The sequence below is a fragment of the Bos indicus genome, chromosome 3, assembly GCF_029378745.1.
Source record: "Bos indicus isolate NIAB-ARS_2022 breed Sahiwal x Tharparkar chromosome 3, NIAB-ARS_B.indTharparkar_mat_pri_1.0, whole genome shotgun sequence".
Lineage (NCBI taxonomy): Eukaryota > Metazoa > Chordata > Mammalia > Artiodactyla > Bovidae > Bos > Bos indicus.
Genome location: NC_091762.1, coordinates 70,787,560 through 70,814,807, shown reverse-complemented (window position 1 = coordinate 70,814,807; position 27,248 = coordinate 70,787,560). Strand labels below are relative to the sequence as shown.

The window sequence follows — 27,248 nt, the reverse complement described above, 5'->3', positions numbered from 1 at the left end:
AATTAAACATAAAAGCTCATTTTCTGACTGTAGTAAGCTTCTACTTATTCTGTACTTATTATAAGCTAAATATCTCACTAGGTTTTATATACTTCATTTCTTTAACATTAAAATAATTTAGTGGGTTTCCTGTTAGTACTTATTTTATGGAAAAGGAAATTGAAGATTACAGTTGGATATCTAGACAGAGAAGCCTGGCATGCTGCTGTCCATAGGGTCGCAAAGAGTCAGACCTGACTGAGCGACTGAACAACAACAAATGATTAGTATCAAGTACAGTTGGCTTTTATTGCATATATTGTTCTTTCTCAATGTTGTATGAATCTGTAACAGGATTTTATTTCAGTTTTGTATGTGCAGGTGTGGTAGTGGCTGGGGCAGGGAGTGGAGAGGGGGCAGCTGTTTGCTTGTATCTGGATCACTTTCACTTTGCTTTGCAACCCTCCCCCAACCTTTAGAGAGTTTATCTCAAAGGTGTGGGGGGAGAGAGCTGATATTCCCATGATTCACATTCACATATGTTCTTGTGATTCATTATGCAAATGCTCTAATCTTTATTCTTTTTCAAGCTCAATCAGTGCTTAGTCAATTTGTCCAATTCCTTCTGGAAGAGAGTGTCAGTAAGTGCTAAGTTGTCTTTAAAACCAAAATCACCGCAGATGGTGATTGCAGCCATGAAATTAAAAGATGCTTACTCCTTGGGAGGAAAGTTATGATCAACCTAGACAGCATATTAAAAAGCAGAGACATTATTTTGTCAACAAAGGTCCGTCTAGTCAAGGCTATGGTTTTTCCAATGATCATGTATGGATGTGAGAGTTGGATTATAAAGAGGGCTGAGCACAGAAGAATTGATGCTTTTGAACTGTGGTGTTGGAGAAGACTCTTGAGAGTCCCTTGGACTGCAAGGAGATCCAACCAGTCCATCCTAAGGGAAATCGGTCCTGAGTGTTCATTGGAAGGACTGATGCTAAAGCTGAAACTCCAGTATTTTGGCCACCTGATGCGAAGAGCTGACTCACTTGAAAAGACCCTGATGTTGGGAAAGACTGAGGGCAGGAGGAGAAGGGGACAACAGAAGATGAGATGGTGGGATGGCATTACCGACTCAATGGACATGGGTTTAGGTGGACTCCAGTAGTTGGTGATGGACAGGGAGGCCTGGCGTGCTCTGGTTCATGGGGTTGCAAAGAGTTGGACACGACTGAGTGACTGAACTGAACTGAACTGAATCATCCTACAGAACTTGAATGAAAACTGAGTTCAGGGTATTGGAAACAGTGTCTGATACCAGCTTTTCTGCTAAATGGCAGGATGTGACAGTAGAAGAGCTCCAAGGAATAGGAAGCTGGAGATGGGCAGTCAATTCAGTATTGTGCAACGCTGAATCTGACTGTCTGGAAGAGTCTTCTATATTAGTTCATTTTCCTAAGACAGCATGACGCAACCACCCAAACGGTTTCTGAATGATTTAGTACTACAATCTTAAGAAAATATATTTCTTCCACCTCTGTTTATGAAACCTAAATTTCCATTTTTAGAGTTTCCCTTGCTCTAGTTTTTCTGTTTTCTTATATTTTACCAAAGGATATATGGACTACAACTTTTCAATAACAAATTTAAACAAATTTAAAATCTTAGGACACAAGGTAGGCAAAAAATTTTAAGAAGCCATAATAGAATGCCTGATTACTTATTTTTTAACAAAGATAAAAACAAATGAAATTTACCATTCCACTGTAAACATGGAAACAATATAAATTAGTTATTCATACTAATGTATTATATGTAGTTCTAATTATATCTTCCCTGGACTACTGCAGTAGGCCTCTGATTCATTTGGGGCTGTAGTTTTCTTCCCCCATATAATTTTTTATTCTATTTTACTATTATTTTAAATAAAATGACTTCTAGACTATTATAAGAAATACTTTATCCAGATGAATTGTTTACATTTTCTCCCATCTCCATCATCAGTCTGTTCTTTCTCTGAATCATTTGAAAATAAATTGAAGACAACATTCCCCATAGCTACTAAAATCTATTGACATCTTTATTTCTGAAGACAAAGGAAATTCACTTATATAATCACAATACAGTTATCAAAATCAGAAAATGTAAATTGACACTATACTCTTTATCTAATCTATACTCCAAATTCAAATCTGGTCAGCTATTCCAATACTGTCATTTATAGCTATTAATTTTTTTTATTAGCATTCTGTCCAGAATCATATGTTTCTTGTTTTCTTGTCTCTGTAATCTCCTTTCATCTGAAGGAGTTTCTCTGATTTGCCTTGCCTTTCTTAATCTGAGTATTTTTGATGCGTACAGAACAATAATTGTTATATAGTTCTTTTGATTTTTAGAAATGTTACAATTGAAATTTATTTTATTCTTAATATTCACAAAAAGAATAATTTAATTTTCAAATCATTTTATTGGCCACATTCACTTATACATCCTCCAATGCTGGGCCTGCCTCAGAGCTAAGTATTTTTCACAGGTGAGGGCATGTCTGCTTTCATTAGTAAGAGACGGGAAGATGATTAGCTTTTAAAAGCCATGTGAATAGTTAGATGCCATACTTTTCTTTCTTTGTTTTTGTTTGGTTGTTTTTTTGAAGGAATCAGATTTATTGACATATAATTTATGTACAATAAAACTCACAATTTTGAGTGTAATAGTTGATGACTTTTGAAAATGTATATATTCGTGTACATCATTGTTATGATATAGGACTTTTCTATCATACACAAAAGTTCCCTCATACCTTTATGCAATTAATTCCTTCCTCCATGTCACATGGCCTCTGGAAACCACTGATGCCTTTTCTACCCCTACAGTTTCCCCCTTTTTAGGATTTTATATGAATGCAGTCCATTCAGTTTATTTTATTTCATGTATGGTTTATGATAATGTTACTGTTATGTGATCAGTAATTCATTTCTTTTATTGGAAAGCTATATTCCCTTACAAGGGTATACCACAGTTTAACAATCTACCTGTTGAAGGATTTACTGAGAATTGTTTTTAGATTTTGACTATTATAAATAAACCTGCTACTAACATTCATATACAAATATTTGTTTGAACATATGTTTTTATTTCTCTTGCTACAATACCTATTAGCAAAATTGCTGGGTCATATGCACAGGCTTCCACGATGGCTCAGTGGTAGGCAAACTGCCTGCCAGTGCAGGAGACGCAAGAGACTCAGATTTGATCCCTGGGTCAGGAAGATCCCCTAGAGGAGGAAATGACAACCACTCCAGTATTCTTGACTGGGGAATCCCATGGACAGAGGAGCCTGGAAGGCTTCAGTCCATAGGGTCCCAAAGAACTGGACACTACTGAATGACTGAGCACATACACACATAGTTAAGTCATGTTTAATTTTAATAAGATGTCAAACTCCTTACCAAACTGGCTGTATCATTTTCCATTTCCATCAGCCATGTATTAGAATCCTAGTTGTTCCACATTTTTGTCAACATTTGGTATGGTAAATATGTTTTTGTTTTAGCCATTATATTAGATGTATGTTATATTATATCATTATGAATATTTTGAATTTCCCCAGTGACTAATGAAGTTGAAAAGATTTTCATGTGTTTGTCGCTGAAAGGTTTTTTGCTATAGTGTCTGTTCAATTATTTTTCCCCATTTTTAAATTTGGTTTATTGTCTTCTTGACTTGTAAGAGACTTTTATATATCCCGGATATAGATTCTGTGTTGGATATACATTTTGCAAAAAGTTTCTCCTTTTCTATGGCTTGCTTTTTCATTTAACAGTGCCATTTAAAGAGAAAAAAGTAACATGCATTATTTTTTAATTGAGGACTCAAGTTATTACACTGTGATCCTTAATATATCACAGGTACTTTCTCTTAATATTGGCCTGTGCTGTGCTTAGTCACTCAGTCATGTCTGACTCTTTGCGACCCCATGGACTGTAGCCCACCAGACTTCTCTGTCCATGGGGATTGTCCAGGTGAGAATAATGGAGTGGGTTGCCATGCCCTCCTCCAGGGGGTCTTCCCAACTCAGGGATTGATTCCAGGTCTTATGCATTGTAGGCAGATTCTTTACCATCTGAGCCACCAGGGAAGCCTATGAATACTGGAGTGGGTAGCCTATCCCTTTTCCAGGGGATCTTCATGACCCAGGAATGAAACAAGGATCTCCTGCATTACAGGCGGATTCGTTATCATCTGACCTACCAAGGAAGCCCTAATATTGGCCTACTTCACTCTAAATGTAACACCCTTTCAATGGTATAGTTCCACGTTATCTTCATTCTTTATACTACTTTTGCTATATGTCTTACATCTATACATGTATAATCTCCAATATGTTGTTAGAATTTTCCTGTTAAGCATTAATATCTTTTAAGAAAGTAGAAGAAGAGAAAATATCTTTGGTTTTGAGTAGATGGGTTATAATAATCCCATGTATGATTTCCTCTGTACAAAGCTTTTTGACCATTGAATTTCTTAAATATGTAAGTTTGTTATCATCAAATTTATAAATTTTGACCATTATTTTTTCAAACATGTGTATTAGATTGTTTGATAAACTTCCAAAGATTACCAAGTCTCTGTTCAGTTTTTCGATCCTCTTTCTCTTTGTTTTCAAATTTTGATTATTGCTGTTTATTTGAATTCAACTTTTAATACCATTTGCCATCTCCCATCTGATATTAATCTACTAAGAATTATTCATTCAGATGTAATTTTCAGTTCCAGAATTTCCACTTAGTGTTAAAATATAATTTCAAATTCTCTGCTATGATTACACTTCTGTTCATTTATGTTTCCATCAGTTCAGTTCAGTTCAGTAGCTCAGTCATGTCCAACTCTTTGTGACCCCATGGACTGCAGCACGCCAGGATTCCCTGTCCATCACCAACTCCCAGAGCTTGCTCAAACTCATATCCATCGTGTCAGTGATGCCATCCAACCATTTCATCCTCTGGCATCTGCTTCTCCTCCTGCCTTCAATCTTTCCCAGTATCAGGGTCTTTTCCAATCAGTTGGTTCTTTCCATCAGATGGCCAAGTATTGTATTGAAGTTTTGGCTTCAGCATCAGTCCTTCCAATGAATATTCAGGACTGGTTTCCTTTAGGATTGACTGGTTGGATCTCTTTGCAGTCCAAGGAACTCTCAAGAGTCTTCTCTGACACCACAGTTCAAAAGTACTAATTCTTTGGTGCTCAGCTTTCTTTTTTTTTTTTTTAATTTTATTTTATTTTTAAACTTTACAATATTGTATTGGTTCTGCCATATATCGAAATGAATCCACCACAGGCACACACGTGTTCCCCATCCTGAACCCTCCTCCATCCTCCCTCCCCATACCATCCCTCTGGGTCGTCCCAGTGCACCAGCCCCAAGCATCCAGTATCGTGCATTGAACCTAGACTGCCGACTCGTTTCATATATGATATTATACATATTTCAATGCCATTCTCCCAAATCATCTCACTCTCTCCCTCTCCCACAGAGTCCAAAAGACTATTCTATACATCAGTGTCTCTTTTGTTGTCTCATATACAGGGTTATTGTTACCATCTTTCTAAATTCCATATATATGCGTTAGTATACTGTATTGGTGTTTTTCCTTCTGGCTTACTTCACTCTGTATAATAGGCTCCAGTTTCATCCACCTCATTAGAACTGATTCAAATATATTCTTTTTAATGGCTGAGTAATACTCCATTGTGTATATGTACCACAGCTTTCTTATCCATTCATCTGCTGATGGATATCTAGGTTGCTTCCATGTCCTGGCTATTATAAACAGTGCTGTGATGAACATTGGGGTACACGTGTCTCTTTCCCTTCTGGTTTCCTCAGTGTGTATGCCCAGAAGTGGGATTGCTGGATCATAAGGCAGTTCTATTTCCAGTTTTTTAAGGAATCTCCACACTGTTCTCCACAGTGGCTGTACTAGTTTGCATTGCTACCAACAGTGTAAGAGGGTTCCCTTTTCTCCACATCCTCTCCAGCATTTATTACTTGTAAACTTTTGGATTGCAGCCATTCTGACTGGCGTGAAATGGTACCTCTTAGTGGTTTTGATTTGCATTTCTCTGATAATGAGTGATGTTGAGCATCTTTTCATGTGTTTGTTAGCCATCTATATGTCTTCTTTGGGGAAATGTCTGTTTAGTTCTTTGGCCCATTTTTTGATTGGGTCGTTTATTTTTCTAGAATTGAGCTGTAGGAGTTGCTTATATATTTTTGAGATTAGTTGTTTGTCAGTTGCTTCATTTGCTATTATTTTCTCCCATTCTGAAGGCTGTCTTTTCACCTTGCTTATAGTTTCCTTTGTTGTGCAGAAGCTTTTAAGTTTAATTAGGTCCCATTTGTTTATTTTTGCTTTTATTTCCAATATTCTGGGAGGTGGGTCATAGAGGATCCTGCTGTGATGTATGTCGGAAAGGGTTTTGCCTATGTTCTCCTCTAGGAGTTTTATAGTTTCTGGTCTTACGTTTAGATCTTTAATCCATTTTGAGTTTATTTTTGTGTATGGCATTAGAAAGTGTTCTAGTTTCATTCTTTTACAAGTGGTTGACTAGTTTTCCCAGCACCACTTGTTAAAGAGATTGTCTTTAATCCATTGTATGTTCTTGCCTCCTTTGTCAAAGATAAGGTGTCCATATGTGCGTGGTAAGAAACAAGACAAGGGTGCCCACTTTCACCACTACTATTCAACATAGTTTTGGAAGTTTTGGCCACAGCAATGAGCAGAAAAAGAAATAAAAGGAATCCAAATTGGAAAAGAAGAAGTAAAACTCTCACTGTTTGCAGATGACATGATCCTCTACATAGAAAACCCTAAAGACTCCACCAGAAAATTACTAGAACTAATCAATGATTATAGTAAAGTTGCAGGGTATAAAATCAACACACAGAAATCCCTTGCATTCCTATACACTAATAATGAGAAAACAGAAAGAGAAATTAAGGAAACAATTCCATTCACCATTGCGATGAAAAGAATAAAATACTTAGGAATATATCTACCTAAAGAAACTAAAGACCTATATATAGAAAACTATAAAACACTGGTGAAAGAAATCAAAGAGGACAGTAATAGATGGAGAAGTATACCGTATTCATGGATTGGAAGAATCAATATAGTGAAAATGAGTATACTACCCAAAGCAATTTATAAATTCAATGCAATCCCTATCAAGCTACCAACGGTATTCTTCACAGAGCTAGAACAAATAATTTCACAATTTGTATGGAAATACAAAAAACCTCGAATAGCCAAAGCAATCTTGAGAAAGAAGAATGGAACTGGAGGAATCAACTTGCCTGACTTCAGGCTCTACTACAAAGCCACAGTCATCAAGACAGTATGGTACTGGCACAAAGACAGAAATACAGATCAATGGAACAAAACAGAAAGCCCAGAGATAAATTCAGCTTTCTTTATAGTCCAAAATCACAACCATACATGACTACTGGAGAAACCACAACTTTGACAAGACAGACCTCTGTTGGCAATGTCTCTGCTTTTTAATATGCTGTCTAGGTTGGTAATAGCTCTTCTTCCAAGGAGTAAGTGTCTTTTAATTGCATGGCTGCAGTCACCATCTGCAGTGATTTTGGAGTTCCCCAAAATAAGTCTCTCACTGTTTCCATTGTTTCCCCATCTATTTTCCATGAAGTGAGGGGACTGGATGCCATGATCTTAGTTTTCTGAATGTTGAGTTTTCAGCCAACTTTTTCACTCTCCTCTTTCACTTTCATCAAAAGGCTCTTTAGTTCTTCTCTTTCTGCCATAAGGATGGTGTCAACTGCGTATCTGAGTATTGATATTTCTCCCAATAATCGTAATTCCAGCTTGTGCTTCATTCAGCCCAGAGTTTCTCATGATGTACTCTGCATAGAAGTTAAATAAGCAGGGTGACAATATACAGCCTTGATGTACTCCTTTCGCAATTTGGGAAATATGTTTCCATATTTTCATTTAAATTCTTGAGCTTTTCATTAATGGCTGTTTTAAATGCTTTATATATTTTTTCTAATACCTGGATTAAGGCAGTGTTTGTTCTATTTAATACTTTTCTGTTGACTGCATATTGCATTTTTTGTTTTCCTTACATACCAATTTTTATTGCATGTTAGACATGTGATTGTTGCAAGAAATCTTCATTATGCCATTTTCCCTTAAAAATGTTGAGTTTGTTTTGTTTTTTGGCAGTTAGTTTATATTGGAGGATTCATGTTTTATAGTTAGTCTTGATTTCAGAATGACCTATGAATATGGTCCTTATTTCTAAGGCCTGGATTTGTAGTATCTCACCTGAATGCCCAAGATACTCGATAACATCTCACCATTCTGACTGACTGAAACTCTAAAATCTCCTTGAACTATCATAACCTCTGATTTGCTTACCATTCACCTTTTGGCCATAAATCAAGTGATGATTCCTACATCCCAGAATCTTTCTCTGTAGCCCAACTAAAGAACCTATATTGAATCTCCATGCAAAGTTCTACAGTCCTCTGTCTGTGCAACTTCTTTTTCTGTTCAGTTTCCCTGTTCCTCAAATTACAGCCATTTTATAACCTTTGAACTCACTCACTCATGTTCAGTCATGTCCAACTCTGCAACCTTATGGACTGTACCCCACCATGGTCCTCTATCCTTGGAATTTTCCAGGAAAGAATACTGAGTTCAGTTCAGTTCAGTCGCTCAGTTGTGTCCGACTTTTTATGACCCCATGAATCGCAGCACGCCAGGCCTCCCTGTCCATCACCATCTCCCGGAGTTCACCCAGACTCACGTCCATCGAGTCAGTGATGCCATCCAGCCATCTCATCCTCTGTCGTCCCCTTCTCCTCCTGCCCCCAATCCCTCCCAGCATCAGAGTCTTTTCCAATGAGTCAACTCTTCGCATGAGGTGGCCAAAGTGCTGGAGTTTCAGCTTTAGCATCATTCCTTCCAAAGAAATCCCAGGGCTGATCTCCTTCAGAATGGACTGGTAGGATCTCCCTGCAGTCCAAGGAACTCTCAAGAGTCTTCTCCAACACCACAGTTCAAAGGCATCAATTCTTTGGCACTCAGCCTTCTTCACAGTCCAACTCTCACATCCATACATGACCACGGGAAAAACCATAGCCTTGACTAGACGAACCTCTGTTGGCAAAGTAATGTCTCTGCTTTTGAATATGCTATCTAGGTTGGTCATAACTTTCCTTCCAAGGAGTAAGCATCTTTTAATTTCATGGCTGCAGTCACCATCTGCAGTGATTTTGGAGCCCAGAAAAATAAGGTCTGACACTGTTTCCACTGTTTCCCCATCTATTTCCCATGAAGTGATGGGAACAGATGCCATGATCTTCGTTTTCTGAATGTTGAGCTTTAAGCCAACTTTTTCATTCTCCTCTTTCACTTTCATCAAGAGGCTTTTTAGTTCCTCTTTGCTTTCTGCCATAAGGGTGATATCATCTGCATATCTGAGATTATTGATATTTCTCCCGGCAATCTTGATTCCAGCTTGTGCTTCTTCCAGCCCAGCGTTTCTCATGATGTACTCTGCATATAAGTTAAATAAGCAGGGTGACAATATACAGCCTTGACGTACTCATTTTCCTATTTGGAACCAGTCTGTTGTTCCATGTCCAGTTCTAACTGTTGCTTCCTGACCTGCATACAAATTTCTCAAGAGGCAGATCAGGTGGTCTGGTATTCCCATGTCTTTCAGAATTTGCCACAGTTTATTGTGATCCACACAGTCAAAGGCTTTGGCATAGTCAATAAAGCAGAAGTATATGTTTTTTTGGAACTCTCTTGCTTTTTCCGTGATCCAGTGGATATTGGCAATTTGATCTCTGGTTCCTCTGCCTTTTCTAAAACCAGCTTGAACATCTAGAAGTTCACAGTTCACATATTGCTGAAGCCTGACTTGGAGAATTTTGAGCATTACTTTACTAGCATGTGAGATGTGTGTGGTAGTTTGAGCATTCTTTGGCATTGCCTTTCTTTGGGAGTGGAATGGAAACTGACCTTTTCCAGTCCTGTGGCCACTGCTGAGTTTTCCAAATTTGCTGGCATATTGATTGCAGCACTTTCACAGCATCATCTTTCAGGATTTGAAATAGCTCAACTGCAATTCCATCACCTCCACTAGCTTTGTTCGTAGTGGTGCTTTCTAAGGCCCACTTGACTTCACATTCCAGGATGTCTGGCTCTAGGTGAGTGATCACACCATCATTATTATCTGGGTCGTGAAGATGTTTTTTGTAGAGTTCTTCTGTGTATTCTTGCCACCTTTTCTTAATATCTTCTGCTTCTGTTAGGTCCATACCATTTCTGTCCTTTATTGTGCCCATCTTTCAATTAACGTTCCCTTTGTATCTGCGCGGGTGCAGTAGGGACTAGAGGAGCTATCCCACGTTGAAGGTCAGGAAGGGTGGCGATGAGGAGATACCCCTCATCCAAGGTAAGGAGCAGAGGCTGCACTTTTCTGGAGTAGCCATGAAGAGACACCCCACGTCCAAGGTAAGAGAACCCCAAGTAAGACAGTAGGTGTTGCAAGAGGGCATCAGAGGGCAGACACACTGAAACCATACTCACAGGAAACTAGTCAATCTAATCACACTAGGACCACAACCTTGTCTAACTCAATGAAACTAAGCCATGCCTGTGGGGCAACCCAAGACGGGCGGGTCATGGTGGAGAGATCTGACAGAATGTGGTCGACTAGAGAAAGGAATGGCAAACCACTTTAGTATTCTTGCCTTGAGAACCCCATGAACAGTATGAAAAGGCAAAATGATAGGATACTGAAAGAGGAACTCCCCAGGTCAGTAGGTGCCCAATATGCTACAGGAGATCAGTGGAGAAATAACTCCAGAAAAAATGAAGGGATGGAGCCAAAGCAAAAAGAATACCCAGCTGTGGATGTGACTGGTGATAGAAGCAAGGTCTGATGCTGTAAAGAGCAATATTGCATAGGAACCTGGAATGTCAGGTGCATGAATCAAGGCAAATTGGAAGTGGTCAAACAAGAGATGGCAAGAGTGAATGTCGACATTCTAGGAATCAGAGAGCTAAAGTGGACTGGAATGGGTGAATTTAACTCAGATGACCATTATATCTACTACTATATCTACTACTGCGGGCAGGAATCCCTTAGAAGAAATGGAGTAGCCATCATGGTCAACAAAAGAGTCCGAAATGCAGTACTTGGATGCAATCTCAAAAACGACAGAATGATCTCTGTTTGTTTCCAAGGCAAACCATTCAATATCACAGTAATCCAAGTCTATGCCCCAACCAGTTATGCTGAAGAAGCTGAAGTTGAACAGTTCTATGAAGACCTACAAGACCTTTTAGAACTAACAGCCAAAAAAGATGTCCTTTTCATTATAGGGGACTGGAATGCAAAAGTAAGAAGTCAAGAAACACCTGGAGTAACAGGCAAATTTGGCCTTGGAATATGGAATGAAGCAGGGCAAAAACTAATAGAGTTTTGCCAAGAGAACGCACTGGTCATAGCAAACACCCTCTTCCAACAACACAAGAGAAGACTCTACACATGGACATCACTGGATGGTCAGTACCGAAATCAGATTGATCATACTCTTTGCAACCAAAGATGGAGAAACTCTATAAAGTCAGCAAAAACAAGACTGGGAGCCGACTGTGGCTCAGATCATGAACTCCTTATTGCCAAATTCAGACTGAAATTAAAGAAAGTAGGGAAAACCATTCAAGTATGACCCAAATCAAATCCCTTATGATTATACAGTAGAAGTGACAAACATATTCAAAGGATTAGATCTGATGGCCACCCATTGCCTGTATAATAAAATTCAAACTCCTAAATTAGATATTCAAGATCCCTTAGTTCAGCATTTTTCAGATTTCAATTTCCAGACTTTTTTCTTACATTCTCTGAACTTCCAAAATTAATGGCTTTCAAATTTAATGGGGGTAACTACAGGTTTAAAATGAATATTTCCCTCTCCACATCACCATAATCTAATTTGGTACATCTAAAATAGGCTGAGAATATAATTTTATTTAGTAAAGAGTTAAAGCAGTTTTGATGCAAGCAGTCAAAGGCTACATGTTGAGGATTATAGTTCAAGTCTTGCAACTCAAATTGTGGTCAGAGAATCAGCTGTATCTGCCTCAAATGAGATTTGGGGGAATGAAGAATATTACTCCCTATTCAGCCAGAATGCGCTTTTTTTAAAGAAAAGAAAAATCCCACATAACAGGTTTGTGAGCTAAGGTTTGAAAAACACTATTTTAGATTACTCCATTCTTTAGATTATGTACTTTCATACTTCTGTTTTTATTGTTGTTATTTCTTCTGCTTGATATCTTTTTTAAATTTCTTTTCCTGATATAAAAGTATTATTTGTTTAAAACCAATAAAATTGAGCCTTCTTGAACTTTCTTGAACAGATGTTACTGTACTCTCTTTTGGGCTTCAGTTACAATTCGTGTTTATTTATTTATTTTTTAATCACGGCTCTTGTAATTATTAATTTGTTTATTTCACATGTGAACTTTGAGCATTGGTCTTTTTGTTTGTTTGTTTCCTCAATGTATACAAACTGTAAAAGATCCTTGATAAATACTTTTGAGGAATGAATGGTTACTCAAACATTAGTACAAACACTGCTTGATATTTATTTATTCAATAATGTACCTTAATAAATACTTCCAGCTTAAAAGCTACACTATTCTTCTTAATATATCAGTTCTGAGACTTAACAGTGCATATCCCAGACAAATTGCCCTCTTCCTCTGTATCTCTGAAATGGCGGAAATATAATTTCTGATTTCATTGAGTGGTTTACAGCTTAAAAAAGGAAAAACCATGTGCGGTATGACATGCAGAAAAATACCTAGTACATAGTAAGTATTTAATAGAAAGCTAATTATTATTTTTGAACTTTTATTTCATAAAACATTTATTAGACATGTACTATGTCATTCATACTGTTCGGGGGTTCTCAAGGCAAGAATACTGAAGTGGTTTGCCCTTCCCTTCTCCAATGAACCACGTTTCATCTGCCTCATGAGAAATCTGTATGCAAGTCAAGAAGCAACAGTTACAACTGGACATGAAACAACAGACTGGTTCCAGATCTGTCTGGAAAGGAGTATGACAAGGCTGTATATTGTCACCCTGCTTATTTAACTTATGTGCAGAGTACATCATGTGAAATGCCAGACTGGATGAAGCACAAACTGGAATCAAGATTGCCGGGAGAAATATCAATAACCTCAGATACGCAGATGACACCATCCTTATGGCAGAAAGCGAAGAAGAACTAAAGAACCTCTTGATGAAAGTGAAAGAGGAGAGTGAAAAAGTTGGCTGAAAACTCAACATTCAGAAAACTAAGATCATGGCATCCAGTCCCCTCACTTTATGGAAAATAGATGGGGAAACAATGGAAACAGTGAGAGACTTATTTTGGGGAGCTCCAAAATCACTGCAGATGGTGACTGCAGCCATGAAATTAAAATATGCTTGCTCCTTGGAAGAAGAGCTATGACCAACCTAGACTGCATATTAAAAAGCAAAGACATTACTTTACCAACAGAGGTCTGTCTTGTCAAAGTTGTGGTTTTTCCAGTAGTCATGTATGGTTGTGAGAGTTGGATTATAAAGAAATCTGAGCACTGAAGAATTGATGCTTTTGAACTGTGATGTATTTTCATCACACTTAAACCTTTAATAATTCATATCTTTTGTGAAGATATATTCAGAATCATTTCAACAAAAGCCATGAAAGTATGAACTTTCATGAGCAGTTATTATCATAGAATTAGGTCAGATTTGGGGTCAGTACATTAATATGAATATATAAACATAATTGTAAGGATATGGTATGTACTAACATTTCTACATATTTATACCATTTTGTACTCATTGCAATTACATAAGATAGATACAAGAAGCTTGCACATGAAAGGCACAATTTTTCTAGTAGAAAGGTGATTGGCAGTGGATGGTAACATATCTTACCCAGGAGACCTAAGTTCAAATTCCAGATTGGTTTTGATTTAAATGCACATTTAAAGAAAACATTCTATGTTATGGTGTGCCAGTTTAGTTCTTGGGTAGCAGACCTGAAAATGATTTGGAAATACAAAGAATTTATGAGGAAGTGACATTTTAAAATGAAAAAGAAGGGAGGCGGTCCCAAGATGGCAGAGGAATAGGATGGGGAAACCACTTTCTCCCCCACAAATTCATCAAAAGAACATTTGAACGCTGAGTAAATTCCACAAAACAACTTCTGAATGCTGGCAGAGGACATCAGGCACCCAGAAAAGCAGTCCACTGTTTTCAAAAGGAGATGGAGAAGTCTTGAGGCTACTGTAAGAATAAGACTGAAAACCAGAGGCAGGAGGCTTAAGTCCAAATCCTAAGAACACCAGAGAACTCCTGACTCCAGGGAACATTAATCAACAGGAACTCATCAAATGCCTCCATACCTACACTGAAACCAAGCACCACCCAAGGGCCAACAAGTTCCAGAGCAAGGCATACCATGCAAATTATCCACCAACGCAGGAACATAGCCCTGAGCTTCAATATACAGGCTGCCCAAAGTCACTCCAAAGCCACTGACATCTCATAACTCATTATTGGACACTTCATTGCACTCCAGAGAGAAGAAATCCAGCTCCACCCACCAGAACCCCGACACAAGCTTCCCTAACCAGGAAACCTTGACAAGCCACCTGTCCAACCCCACCCACAGCAAGGAAACTCCACAATATAAAGAACTTCACAAACTGCCAGAATATTGAAAGGCCACCCAAAACACAGCAATATAAACAAGATGAAGAGGCAGAGAAACACCAAGCAGATAAAGGAACAGCATAAATGGCCACCAAACCAAACAAAAGAGGAAGAAATAGGGAATCTACCTGATGAAGAATTCCGAACAATGATTGTGAAAATGATCCAAAATCTTGAAAACAAAACGGAGGTACAGATAAACAGCCTGGAGACAAGGATTGAGAAGATGCAAGAAAGGTTTATCAAGGACCTAAAAGAAATAAAAAAGAGTCAATATATAATGAATAATGCAATAAATTAGATCAAAAACACTCTGGAGGGAACCAACAGTAGAATAACAGAGGCAGAAGATAGGATAAGTGAGGTAGAAGATAGAATGGTCGAAATAAATGAAACAAAGTGGAAAAAGAAACATGAATTAAAAGAAATGAGGACAATCTCAAGACCTCTGGGACAATGTTAAACTCCCCAACATTCGAATCATAGGAGTCCCAGAAGAAGAAGACAAAAAGAAAGACCATGAGAAAATACTTGAGGAGATAATAGTTGAAAAGTTCCCTAAATGGGGAAGGAAATAAACACCCAAGTCCAAGAAACCGAGAGAGTCCCAAACAGGGTAAACCCAAGGCAAAACACCCCAAGACACATATTAATCAAATTAACAAATATCAAACACAAAGAACAAATATTAAAAGCAGCAAGGAAAAAAACAAAAAGCAGCAAGGGAAAAACAACAAATAACACACAAGGGGATTCCCATAAGGCTAACAGTTGATCTTTCAGTAGAAATTCTTCAGGCCAGGAGGAAATGGCAGGACATACTTAAAATCATGAAAGAAAATAACCTACAGGCCAGATTACTGTACCCAGCAAGGATCTCATTCAGATATGAAGGAGAAATCAAAAGCTTTACAGACAAGCAAAAGCTGAGATAATTCAGCATCACCAAACCAGCTCTTCAACAAATGCTAAAGGATCTTCTCTAGACAGAAAACACAAAAAGGGTGTATAAACTTGAAACCAAAACAATAAAGTAAATGGCAATGGGATCATACTTATCAATAATTACCTTGAATGTAAATGGGTTGAATGCCCCAACAAAAAGACAAAGACTGGCTGAATGGATACAAAACCAAGAACCCTATATATGTTGTCTAAAAGAGACCCACCTCAAAACATACGGACTGAAAGTAAAGGGCTGGAAAAAGATATTCCACGCAAATAGAGACCAAAAGAAAGCAGGAGTAGCAATACTCATATCAGATAAAACAGACTTTAAAACAAAGGATGTGAAAAGAGACAAAGAAGGACACTACATAATGATTAAAGGATCAATCCAAGAAGATATAACAATTATAAATATATATGCACCCAACATAGGAGCACCGCAATATGTAAGGCAAATGCTAACAAGTATGAAAGGGGAAATTAACAATAACACAATAATAGTGGGAAACTTTAATACCCCACTCACACCTATGGATAGATCAACTAAACAGAAAATTAAGAAGGAAACACAAACTTTAAATGATACAATAGGCCAGTTAGACCTAATTGATATCTATAGGACATTTCACCCCAAAACAATGAATTGCACCTTTTTTCTCAAGCGCACATGGAATCTTCTCCAGGATAGGTCACATCCTGGGCCATAAATCTAGCCTTGGTAAATTCAAAAAAATTGAAATCATTCCAAGCATCTTTTCTGACCACAATGCATTAAGATTAGATCTCAATTACAGGAGAAAAACTATTAAAAATTCCAACAATGGACTCTGAACAACACACTGCTGAATAACCAACAAATCACAGAAGAAGTCAAAAAAGAAATCAAAATTTTCATAGAAAGGAATGAAAATGAAAACACAACACCCCAAAACCTGTGGGATACTATAAAAGCAGTGCTAAGGGGAAGGTTCATAACAATACAGGCATATGTCAAGAAACAAGAAAAAAGTCAAATAAATAACCTAACTCCATATCTAAAGCAACTAGAAAAAAAGAAATGAAGAACCCCAGGGTTAGTAGAAAGAAATAAATCTTAAAAATTAGGGCAGAAATAAATGCAAAAGAAACAAAAAAGACCATAGCAAAAATTGACAAAGCCAAAAGCTGGTTCTTTGAGAGGATAAATAAAATTGACAAACCATTAGCCAGACTCATCAAGAAACAAAGGGAGAAAAATCAATAAAGTTCGAAATGAAAATGGAGAGATCACATCAGTCAACGCAGAAATACAAAGGATTATAAGAGACTACTATCAGCAATTATATGCCAATAAAATGAACAACGTGGAAAAAATGGACAAATTCTTAGAAAAGTACAACTTCCCAGAACTTAACCAGGAAGAAATAGAAAATCTTAGCAGACCCATCACAAGCACAGAAATTGAAACTGCACTCAGAAATCTTCGAGCAAACAAAAGCCCAGGTCCAGACGGCTTCACAGGTGAATTCTACCAAAAATTTAGAGAATAGCTAACACCTATCCAACTCAAAGTCTTCCAGAAAATTGCAGAGGAAGGTAAACTTCCAAACTCATTCTATGAGGCCACCATCACCCTAATACCAAAACCTGACAAAGATGCCACAAAAAAAGAAAACTACAGGCCAATATCACTGATAAATATAGATGCAAAAATCCTTAACAAAATTCTAGCAATAAGAATCCAACAACACATTAAAAAGATCATACATCATGACCAAGTGGGCTTCATCCCAGGGATATAAGGATTCTTCAGTATCCACAAATCAATCAAGGTAATACACCATATTAACAAATTGAAAAATAAAAACCATATGATTATCTCAATAGATGCAGAGAAAGCCTTTGACAAAATTCAACATCCATTTATGATAAAAACTCTCCAGAAAGCAGGAATAGAAGGAACATACCTCAACATAATAAAAGCTATATATGACAAACCTACAGCAAACATTATCCTCAATGGTGAAAAATTGAAAGCATTTCCGCTAAAGTCAGGAACAAGACAAGGGTGCCCACTCTCACCACTACTATTCAACATAGTTTTGGAAGTTTTTGCCACAGCAATCAGAGCAGAAAAAGAAATAAAAGGAATCCAAATTGGAAAAGAAGAAGTAAAACTCTCACTGTTTGCAGATGACATGATCCTCTACATAGAAAACCCTAAAGACTCCACCAGAAAATTACTAGAACTAATCAATGAATATAGTAAAGTTGCAGGATATAAAATCAACACACAAAAATCCCTTGCATTCCTATACACTAATAATGAGAAAATAGAAAGAGAAATTAAGGAAACAATTCCATTCACCATTGCAACAAAAAGAATAAAAATAAAATACTTAGGAATATATCTACCTAAAGAAACTAAAGACCTGTATATAGAAAACTATAAAACACTGGTGAAAGAAATCAAAGAGGACACTAATAGATGGAGAAATATACCGTGTTCATGGATCGGAAGAATCAATATAGTGAAAATGAGTATACTACCCAAAGCAATTTATAGATTCAATGCAACCCCTATCAAGCTACCAATGGTATTTTCCACAAAACTAGAACAAATAATTTCACAATTTGTATGGAAATACAAAAAACCTCAAATAGCCAAAGCAATCTTGAGAAAGAAAACTGGAACTGGATGAATCAACCTGCCTGACTTCAGGCTCTACTACAAAGCCACAGTCATCAAGACAGTATGATACTGGCACAAAGACAGAAATATAGATCAATGGAACAAAACAGAAAGCCCAGAGATAAATCCATGCACCTATGGACACCTTATCTTCGACAATGGAGGCAAGAATATACAATGGAGAAAAGACAATCTCTTTAACAAGTGGTGCTGGGAAAACTGTTCAACCACTTGTAAAAGAATGAAACTAGAATACTTTCTAACACCATACACAAAAATAAACTCAAAATGGATTAAAGATCTAAACATAAGACCAGAAACTATAAAACTCCTAGAGGAGAACATAGGCAAAACCCTCTCTGACATACATCACAGCAGGATCCTCTATGACCCATCTCCCAGAATGTTGGAAATAAAAGCAAAAATAAACAAATGGGACCTAATTAAACTTAAAACCTTCTGCACAACAAAGGAAACTATAAGCAAGGTGAAAAGACAGCCTTCAGAATGGGAGAAAATAATAGCAAATGAAGCAACTGACAAAGAATTAATCTCAAAAATATACAAGCAACTCCTGTAGCTCAATTCCAGAAAAATAAACGACCCAATCAAAAAATAGGCCAACAAACTAAACAGACATCTCTCCAAAGAAGACATACAGATGGCTAACAAACACATGAAAAGATGCTCAACATCACTCATTATCAGAGAAATGCAAATCAAAACCACAATGAGGTACCATTTCACGCCAGTCAGAATGGCTGCAATCCGAAAGTCTACAAGCAATAAATGCTGGAGAGGGTGTGGAGAAAAGGGAACCCTCTTGCCCTGTTGGTGGGAATGCAAACTAGTACAGCCACTATGGAGAATAGTGTGGAGATTCCTTAAAAAACTGAAAACAGAACTGCCATATGACCCAGCAAACCCACTTCTGGGTGTATGCACTGAGGAAACCAGAATTGAGAGACACATGTACCCCAATGTTCATCGCAGCACTGTTTATAATAGCCAGGACATGGAAGCAACCTAGATGTCCATCAGCAGACGAATGGATAAGAAAGTAGTGCTACATATACACAGTGAAGTATTACTCAGCCATTAAAAAGAATACATTTGAATCAGTTCTAATGATGTGGATGAAACTTGAACCTATTATACAGAGAGAGTGAAGTAAGCCAGAAAGCGAAACACCAATGCAGTATACTAACACACATATATGGAATTTAGAAAGATGGTAATGATAACCCTGTATGCGAGACAGCAAAAGAGACACAGATGTATAGAACAGTCTTTTGGACTCTGTGGGAGAGGGCGAGGGTGGTATGATTTGGGAGAATGACATCGAAACATGTATATTATCATATGTGAAATGAATCGCCAGTCCAGGTTCGATGCATAATGCAGAATGCTCAGGGCTGGTGCACTGAGATGACCCAGAGGGATGATATGGGGAGGAAGGTGGTAGGGGGGTTCAGGATGGTGAACGCATGTACACCCGTGGTGGATTCATGTCAGTGTATGGCAAAACCAATACAATTAGCCTCCAATTAAATAAATTTATGCTAAAAACAAACAAACGAAAAAAAAAAAAATATAATGAAAATGATTAGGCTTCCACCTACTAAATCTGAAACTCTGGTGGTAGAGCCAAGCCAATTGTGTTTTACTAAGCCCTCAGTGCATCTGACGCACACTCAAATTTGATAACTACTGTCTTAGCCCAGGGAGTAGCAACGATTGAAGCCATATTGCTCTTATAACTGTATAACTTAAACAAGTTAATAAAACCTCTTTGAGCAATGTTTTTTTTTTTTTTCCCCCTCAGTGATAATTCTATATGGCACCATTATGGCATTCAGAGATACTAGCAAGGTTCTTTTTTTTCCTTACTAAAAGCAAAGGGCAGATTTGGAGAATTAGAGTTGTCAAGTGATAAAGTGTTGAAGTAGACTCTAAAATCATCAAGAAAATCTTGGATTATATTCTGAATGTTTTATTTTAAAAGATAGAGAAAGGATGAAATTGCTAAGAGAGTAGATCTGAAAAGTTCTCATCACAGACACGAAAGAAGATAACTATGTGGGGATGAATGTTAACTGGACTTACTATGGTAATCATTTTCCAATATATAGATATGTCAAATCATTAGGCTGTACATCTAAAGCTAATGTTATATGTCATTTATATCTTAATAAAAAATAAAAGTGACAAATGAAAGCAAAAAATTAAAAAAATAAAAGGAAAAAGAAGGTAGGATTGGTCTGGAGGCGCTTTCAGACCACAGTGCAGACTTTCTGGAATCTCTACCAGCCCAGTGGGATCTCCAGAGAAAACTTTGGCCTAGGAGTGTCTCATTTAGTGGAAATGGCTAGGCTCTTTTACTACCACCTTTCTCAGTCATTGACTTGGGGCCACCTTGAAAAAAATCATAATCTCAGCTCAAACGCTGCAGAGAATCCTGAAATAGCTGGCTGAGGGAGGCTGCCAGCTAACCACCCTCGTGGTGTAATCTTTTTGAAGGGGGATCTGAGTGGTACATCTCTGCATCTGCCAGGCATGGGAATATGCTCCTGATTTTATATTAAATGAAAAAGAGATTACTTACCTCTATATGTAATATGAGTTTAATTGTGTACCTAATAATTGATAATAAAAATTATGTTTCAAACATTATGATAAATTTATTACATTATTTGATTTAATCCACACAACTCTTATGAGATTTGTACTGTTATTAACATCATTTTACAGGAAAAAATTTATCCAGAGCTCAAGAGGTAAAGAAATGCAGGAAGTGGCCTTCAGTATGCAAGCACAGGTTTGTTTGCTGTACTAGTCTGTGCTCTATTTAGTTTTATGGAGGTACATATATAGGAAAAGAATGAAAGAAAATAAATACACACATAAATGGTGATAGTGATTATATGGTAGGTTTGTTGTTGCTTAGTTCCTAAGTTGTGTCCAACTCTTTTGTGACCCCATTGACTGTGGCCTGCCAGGCTCCTCTGTCCATGGGATTTCCCAGGCAAGAATACTGGCATGGGGTGCTCGTTCCTTCTCCAGAGGATCTTCTTGACCCAGGAACCAGACCCATGTCTCCTGCATTGACTGGTGGATTCTTTACCACTGAGCCATCGAGGAAGTCTATATGGCAGGATACAGGTTATTAAAATTTTTATTCCTTTATTTTCTACATTTTTTACCGTGAGATACTTTGGTTATCTATTGAGGCATAACAAACTACCCCAAACTTATTTTTATCATTCAGCGATCATTTCAGAAATTCAGACAAGATATAGTGGTGATGGCTTGATGCTGCTCCACCATGTGTAGGGCCTTAGCTGAAAAGACATGAATGACTAGGAGTTACTCCATCAACTGAGGAATTGGAATCCTCTGGAGATTTCACATGTCTAGTGCCTGGGATGGGATGACTATAAGGCTGGTCTTAAGTGGGTCATTTGATTGAAGAACCTTTATATGCTGTGTACATTCTCATGTGGCCTTGGATTCTGTACAGCATGGCTGCCTCAAGTTAGACTTCTTAAATGGTAGCTCAGAGCTTCAAGAGCAAATTTTCCAGAAAACACGGAGAAAGCTATATGGTTTTCTATGACCTAGCCTTGGAAGAAATATAGCTCATTTCTGCCATACTCTTTTGATCACAATCCACCCAGATATGAGGGGAAGGAATACAGATTTCACATCTAAATGGAAAGATTGTAAATGAATGCTTACTATATTTAATTAATAAAACATCCAGAAGATATGGGGCTTCCCAGGTGGCACTAGTGGTAAAGAACCCACATGCCAATGCAGGAGAAGCAAGACACGAGTTCTATCTCTGGGTTGGAAAGATCCCCTAGAGAAGGAAATGACAACCCACTCCAGTATTCTTGCCTGGAGAATTCTAGTACAGAGAAGCCTGGTGGGCTACAGTCCATAGTGTCACAAAGAGTCAGACACAGTTGAAGTAATTTAGCATGCACGCACAAGAGGACATATTTGCATAGTCAGAAAAAAGTAAAATTTAGATATTAAACAATCCCAGTTTAATTTTTATTATGGAATAGATTTGGCAAAAACGTGTGTGTGTGTGTGTATGTGTATTTTTAATTTATGTAATTTGGTAGTAGAGAATCTGAGCTGTCTCATACTAATACCTACATTTTCTGGATTTATCTATAATAATTGTAGGGTTAATAAAAGGCAAGATAGTAGATCCTGTATTCGAGTTTTGTGCATAGGAAAATGTTGAAGTCGCTACCACTATAAAAAATTTTCATCGGTTTAATAAATCTTCAAAGGTCTATTGTACCCTTAATTCTGTTTTTCACACAAGGATTTTCCTTTGTTTAAAAATCATAAGCATTTCACACATGAAAGTGTTACAGAGGCTTATTTATCACATAACTTTAGAATGCTTCTATGTATCCCACTAAATAATAATGATGTAAATTTGGCTGAAAGGGAAAACCTAAGGGAAAGCCTGTCAGTTCCCCAGAATAATATTCCCAAACCACATCTTGAGTCTTTCTTTTAAAACACTTGCCCTCAGACACTTTTTATATATTACAGAATACAAGCAGGAAGTGAGGTCAGCTTTATAATATTTAAAATTCACCTGATATTTTTATTTTCTATGAATTTCCTTTCTAGGATATGTGCACCAGATTGCTAAATTTTTAAATTATTCCATCAGGAAACAATATTCCTGTAGAGTAGGGGAGAAATGTTTGGCATGTGTCAATTAAATACAACAAAATGCAATAAAAGTAAATCTTCTCAATTTTTTCCTTGAGATTGAAACCAAGGAAAAATCAGTGAAAACACTATGGGTAGTCAAAAGTTAAGCATGGACTTTGGAATCAAACAGATCTGAGTTTGTATTTAGCTTCAACACTTAGACAAAGTATTTCTGGTTCTGCAAGAACTTTAAATTCTTGAGCCTGACTGTCATCAACTATAAAGTAGTTCAGTTCAGTTCAGTCACTCATTTGTGTTGGATTCTGCGACCCCATGGACTACAGCACACCAGGCCTCCCTGTCCATCACCAACTCCTGGAGCTTGCTCAAACTCATGTCCATTGAGTTGGTGATACCATCCAACCATCTCATCCTCTGTCATCCTTTTCTCCGACTGCCTTCAGTCTTTCCCAGCATCAGGGTCTTTTCCAATGAGTCATTTCTTTGCATCAGGTGACCAGAGTAGTGGAGTTTAGCTTCAACATCAGTCCTTCCAGTGAATATTCAAGACTGATTTGCTTTAGGATTGACCGGTTAGATCTCCTTGCAGTTCAAGGGACTCTCAAGAGTCTTCTCCAACACCACAATTCAAAAACATCAATTCTTTATCCCTGTAAAGTAGAGACAATAATATTTTTCTTATAGGTAAATTGTGAGGCTTGAAAGAGGTGTAGATTAAACATTTTACTTGGTACTTAGCTCATAGAAAATTATGTAAAAGTAGCAATGATTATTTTATTACATTTTAGCGTAACTTGATAGAATTGGAGTTCTATTTTTATAGTATTTAATAAAAATATATTTGGATCAATCAGAAGTCAGCTTGAGAAATCCAGCCGATATATGAAAGGGTGATTTACTACTTTAAGTTTTAACTTCACTATTTATCAGTTCTGAAGGAATCATAACATACTTTTTCTTAAAATCCACAAATTCCAGCTAAATAAGAGGACATACAAAGTCAGCTGAGAAAAAGATGAATGTGTGTTTACAAGAATCTGCCCAATAGATAAATATTTCATATGCTCAATGATTTTCATATAATTTATTTTAATTTAGCTTAGTATGGTACTTGTCATAAGGTATATATCCATTAATAAATATTCATTGAATTAAAGCATATCCATCTTTTTACTGATATATATGAGTTTTTCATATATTAAATATACAAACCACTTGTCAGTTTTATATGTTGTGAATATTATTTCTCCAATTTGTCATTTTCTTACAATATTGTTTTCCTCATGCTTTTATTTGCTTGTGTTCCCTCTATTAAAAATATTATTTTATGCTTAAAAATGCCACCTTCATCTCTTTACATTTAAATATTTTTTCATCTGCAAGGAAACGTTTTGAGGTGATATCTCTCCCATTTATCTCAGAGACTATTCATGCAGGAAATGTAAAGGGGTTATATAACTTGCCTTAGTTTATATAGTCATTAGCAGATCTGGGATTCTAACTAGGGAGGCTAATTCTAACACAATCTTAACCCTGCATTGTAAGTATCCCAATTTAATATTTGAAAAACAGAACATTTTATTTCTACCTCAGAAACTGCCTTTTCCTGTTCTTCTCTATATCAGTTACATATCATTTTACTGCTATTACACTTGGAAAAATTTGAATACCTAATACAATGGCCTGCAAAACCCTACAAGATCAGATGCCTTTGATCTCATCTTGCACAATACTCTTTCCTTCTTTTATTTTTTTTAACCTTGTATTCAGCACTGACCTTAAATACTCTAAGCTTATTTCCATCTTATTTCTGTGAAGAGTCATGTTAGAAATAAGGAGAAAAAGTGTGAGAGGTACTAGTGAGTCAAAACCAGCACAATTCTGAAACTGATTGAGTTGGAGGGACTCAAAGTCATTTTGGAATGAGAAAGTACCATTAATGTAAATAAGGAATGCTAGGAGATGACAGTTGGAAAACACTTGGAAAATTATGAACGGTTTTCACAACAGTACTTTTGAGTTTTTAATTTGAGATGGCATTGGTAGTCAGGATATATGGAATTTGAACTTAGCAGAGAAGTCAGGACTGAAAATGAAGTTATTGGACTGTGTAAGAATAATCAAAGGTGGCAGTTAGAATGAGAAAATAGCTTGGGGCTACACTCTGAAATCACTCGATTTTTGGAGACAGAAAGGATATTGATAAAATTAGCTTACTTCAGTGGAAAAAATGGTGGGGTTTTTGGTTTGTTTTTGTTTTCGAGTGGAAGAAACATTAAGTCTGTAATTTGAGCAGAAGGAGCCAATGGAATAGTAAAGGAAGATGAATTTTTTATTTAACTTTCTTTCTAGAGCAGGTAAACAGTGAAAGATTTGGAAAATATAACATTAATCTTGCTATTTGAAGTACTTTGTCAAAGTTTTTTTTTTTTTTTTTCCAATTTTTACAACTTCCAGATCTTCACTTATGTGTGACAACATTAAGAAATCAGACTTTGTTTTCTAATGGGAGGATTTTCTTAACTGACAGTATTTGAAATTATATGCATAAATGCAGTGGCCTATCCCATGAAGACTTGGCTTTCTTCTCACTGGGTGTGTGACATGTTGATGGTCAAGTATTATAAAGTTATGGTTTGGATTCTCCCTTTGAGGGAGAGAGTTAAACATGAAGACCTTTCTTCATATTCCCTTCAGATCTGGAATTCTGTGAATATGTGACACTCCACATTATTCTTTTGAAAGTTCTGAATTATAAAATGAAGTTTATAGTAATTTTTCTTGAGATTATTTAGATAAATTTTATTTTTAATGTGTTTTTTGTCAACAACTATTTTTGAAGTCTTACCATGTGCCAGTTTAAATGTTAGTGCATATGAAAGGTTAATTACATAATAAAAATTCAATGAATGTTCATTTCTATTAATATTATTAAAAAGTATCATGTCTGTCCAAAGACAATGGAGAGGAGTACAGTGCAAATAATAGTATGAAGAAAATAATTTGGTCATCAAATAAATTACTCTAACTTTAATGCTCAAAAAATGCTTCAAACATTTTCACTGAGTGAAAATATTTTAGTGAGTCAAGTTATTAATAAGAAAATCACCACTGATTGATTATATATAGAGTCCATGACACTGTGCTTTAATTATGTATTGGACCCATGACACGTATGTGTTAGAGGAGAATCAATTACTGAACTACCATGAAATGGTCCACTGCAGCCAGTTCAATAGTGCAGTTGCTGGAAAAAGCATATTTATTGGAGTGACCTACAAGTAAGATTGAGTTGAGTTTGCAAGTGTCTTACTGTAGGTAAATGTCCTTTCTGTCTTTCATGGTCAAGTGGTAGAAGATTGATTATAGCTGAACAGTCTTCATCTGTTCCTACATTTCAAACATCTGAGAACTGCTCTTTGCTTTTTCATGTGCTCTGTTGAAGAAATCACACTTAAGTTTTCTTTGGGTGCATAAACTGGCTGACAGTCAGGGAATCAATATATCCTGTTGCACAGTGTTCAAACCTGCTATTAAGAGAAAAGTAACACTAAAGATGTGTTTCCTTGCAGGATAGTGCAGAATTGATCACTTCTCTGCTTCACAGTGGAGCTGATATACAGCAGGTTGGGTATGGTGGCCTCACTGCCCTGCATATTGCTACAATTGCTGGTCACCTAGAGGTAAGTCACACCTTGGTCACCTGCAAAAACAAATCTGCCTCTTTGGAATCCTGTTTTTAACTGTTTTCAAATGCTGACTTTTGAAATTCTAGGAGTTGGCTTAATTTTAGCTAATGAATCCACACATTTTGAGGGAGACCGAAATAAGCTATATAGATGTTCTTTTGATAGTAAATTCAGTCTGTTCTGTAACAGTGTAATCAAATATTAATTAATATAAAGATGGCTAGATATATAGAGGCTATATAGCATTGAGAGACTTCCCAGGTGGTGCAGTGGTAAAGAATCCACCTGTCAAGCAGGAGGCATCAGAGATGCAGGTTTGATTCCTGGGTCAGGAATATCCCCTAAAGAAGGAAATAGCAACCCACTCCAGTATTCTTGCCTGGAAAATTCCATGGACACAGTCCATAGAGCAGCAAAGAATTGGACACAAC

The 27,248-nt window shown here is 36.9% G+C and overlaps 1 protein-coding gene across 1 annotated transcript in view; it reads left to right on the top strand.

The window, feature by feature from the left end:
* LOC109556161 (serine/threonine-protein kinase TNNI3K) overlaps positions 1–27,248 on the top strand; it is a 119,308-nt gene that overhangs the window by 19,084 nt on the left and 72,976 nt on the right. The window contains exon 5 of the mRNA XM_019957260.2: positions 26,701–26,811. Coding sequence (XP_019812819.2) covers positions 26,701–26,811 — 111 coding nt within the window. The remainder of the gene's footprint in view (positions 1–26,700; positions 26,812–27,248) is intronic.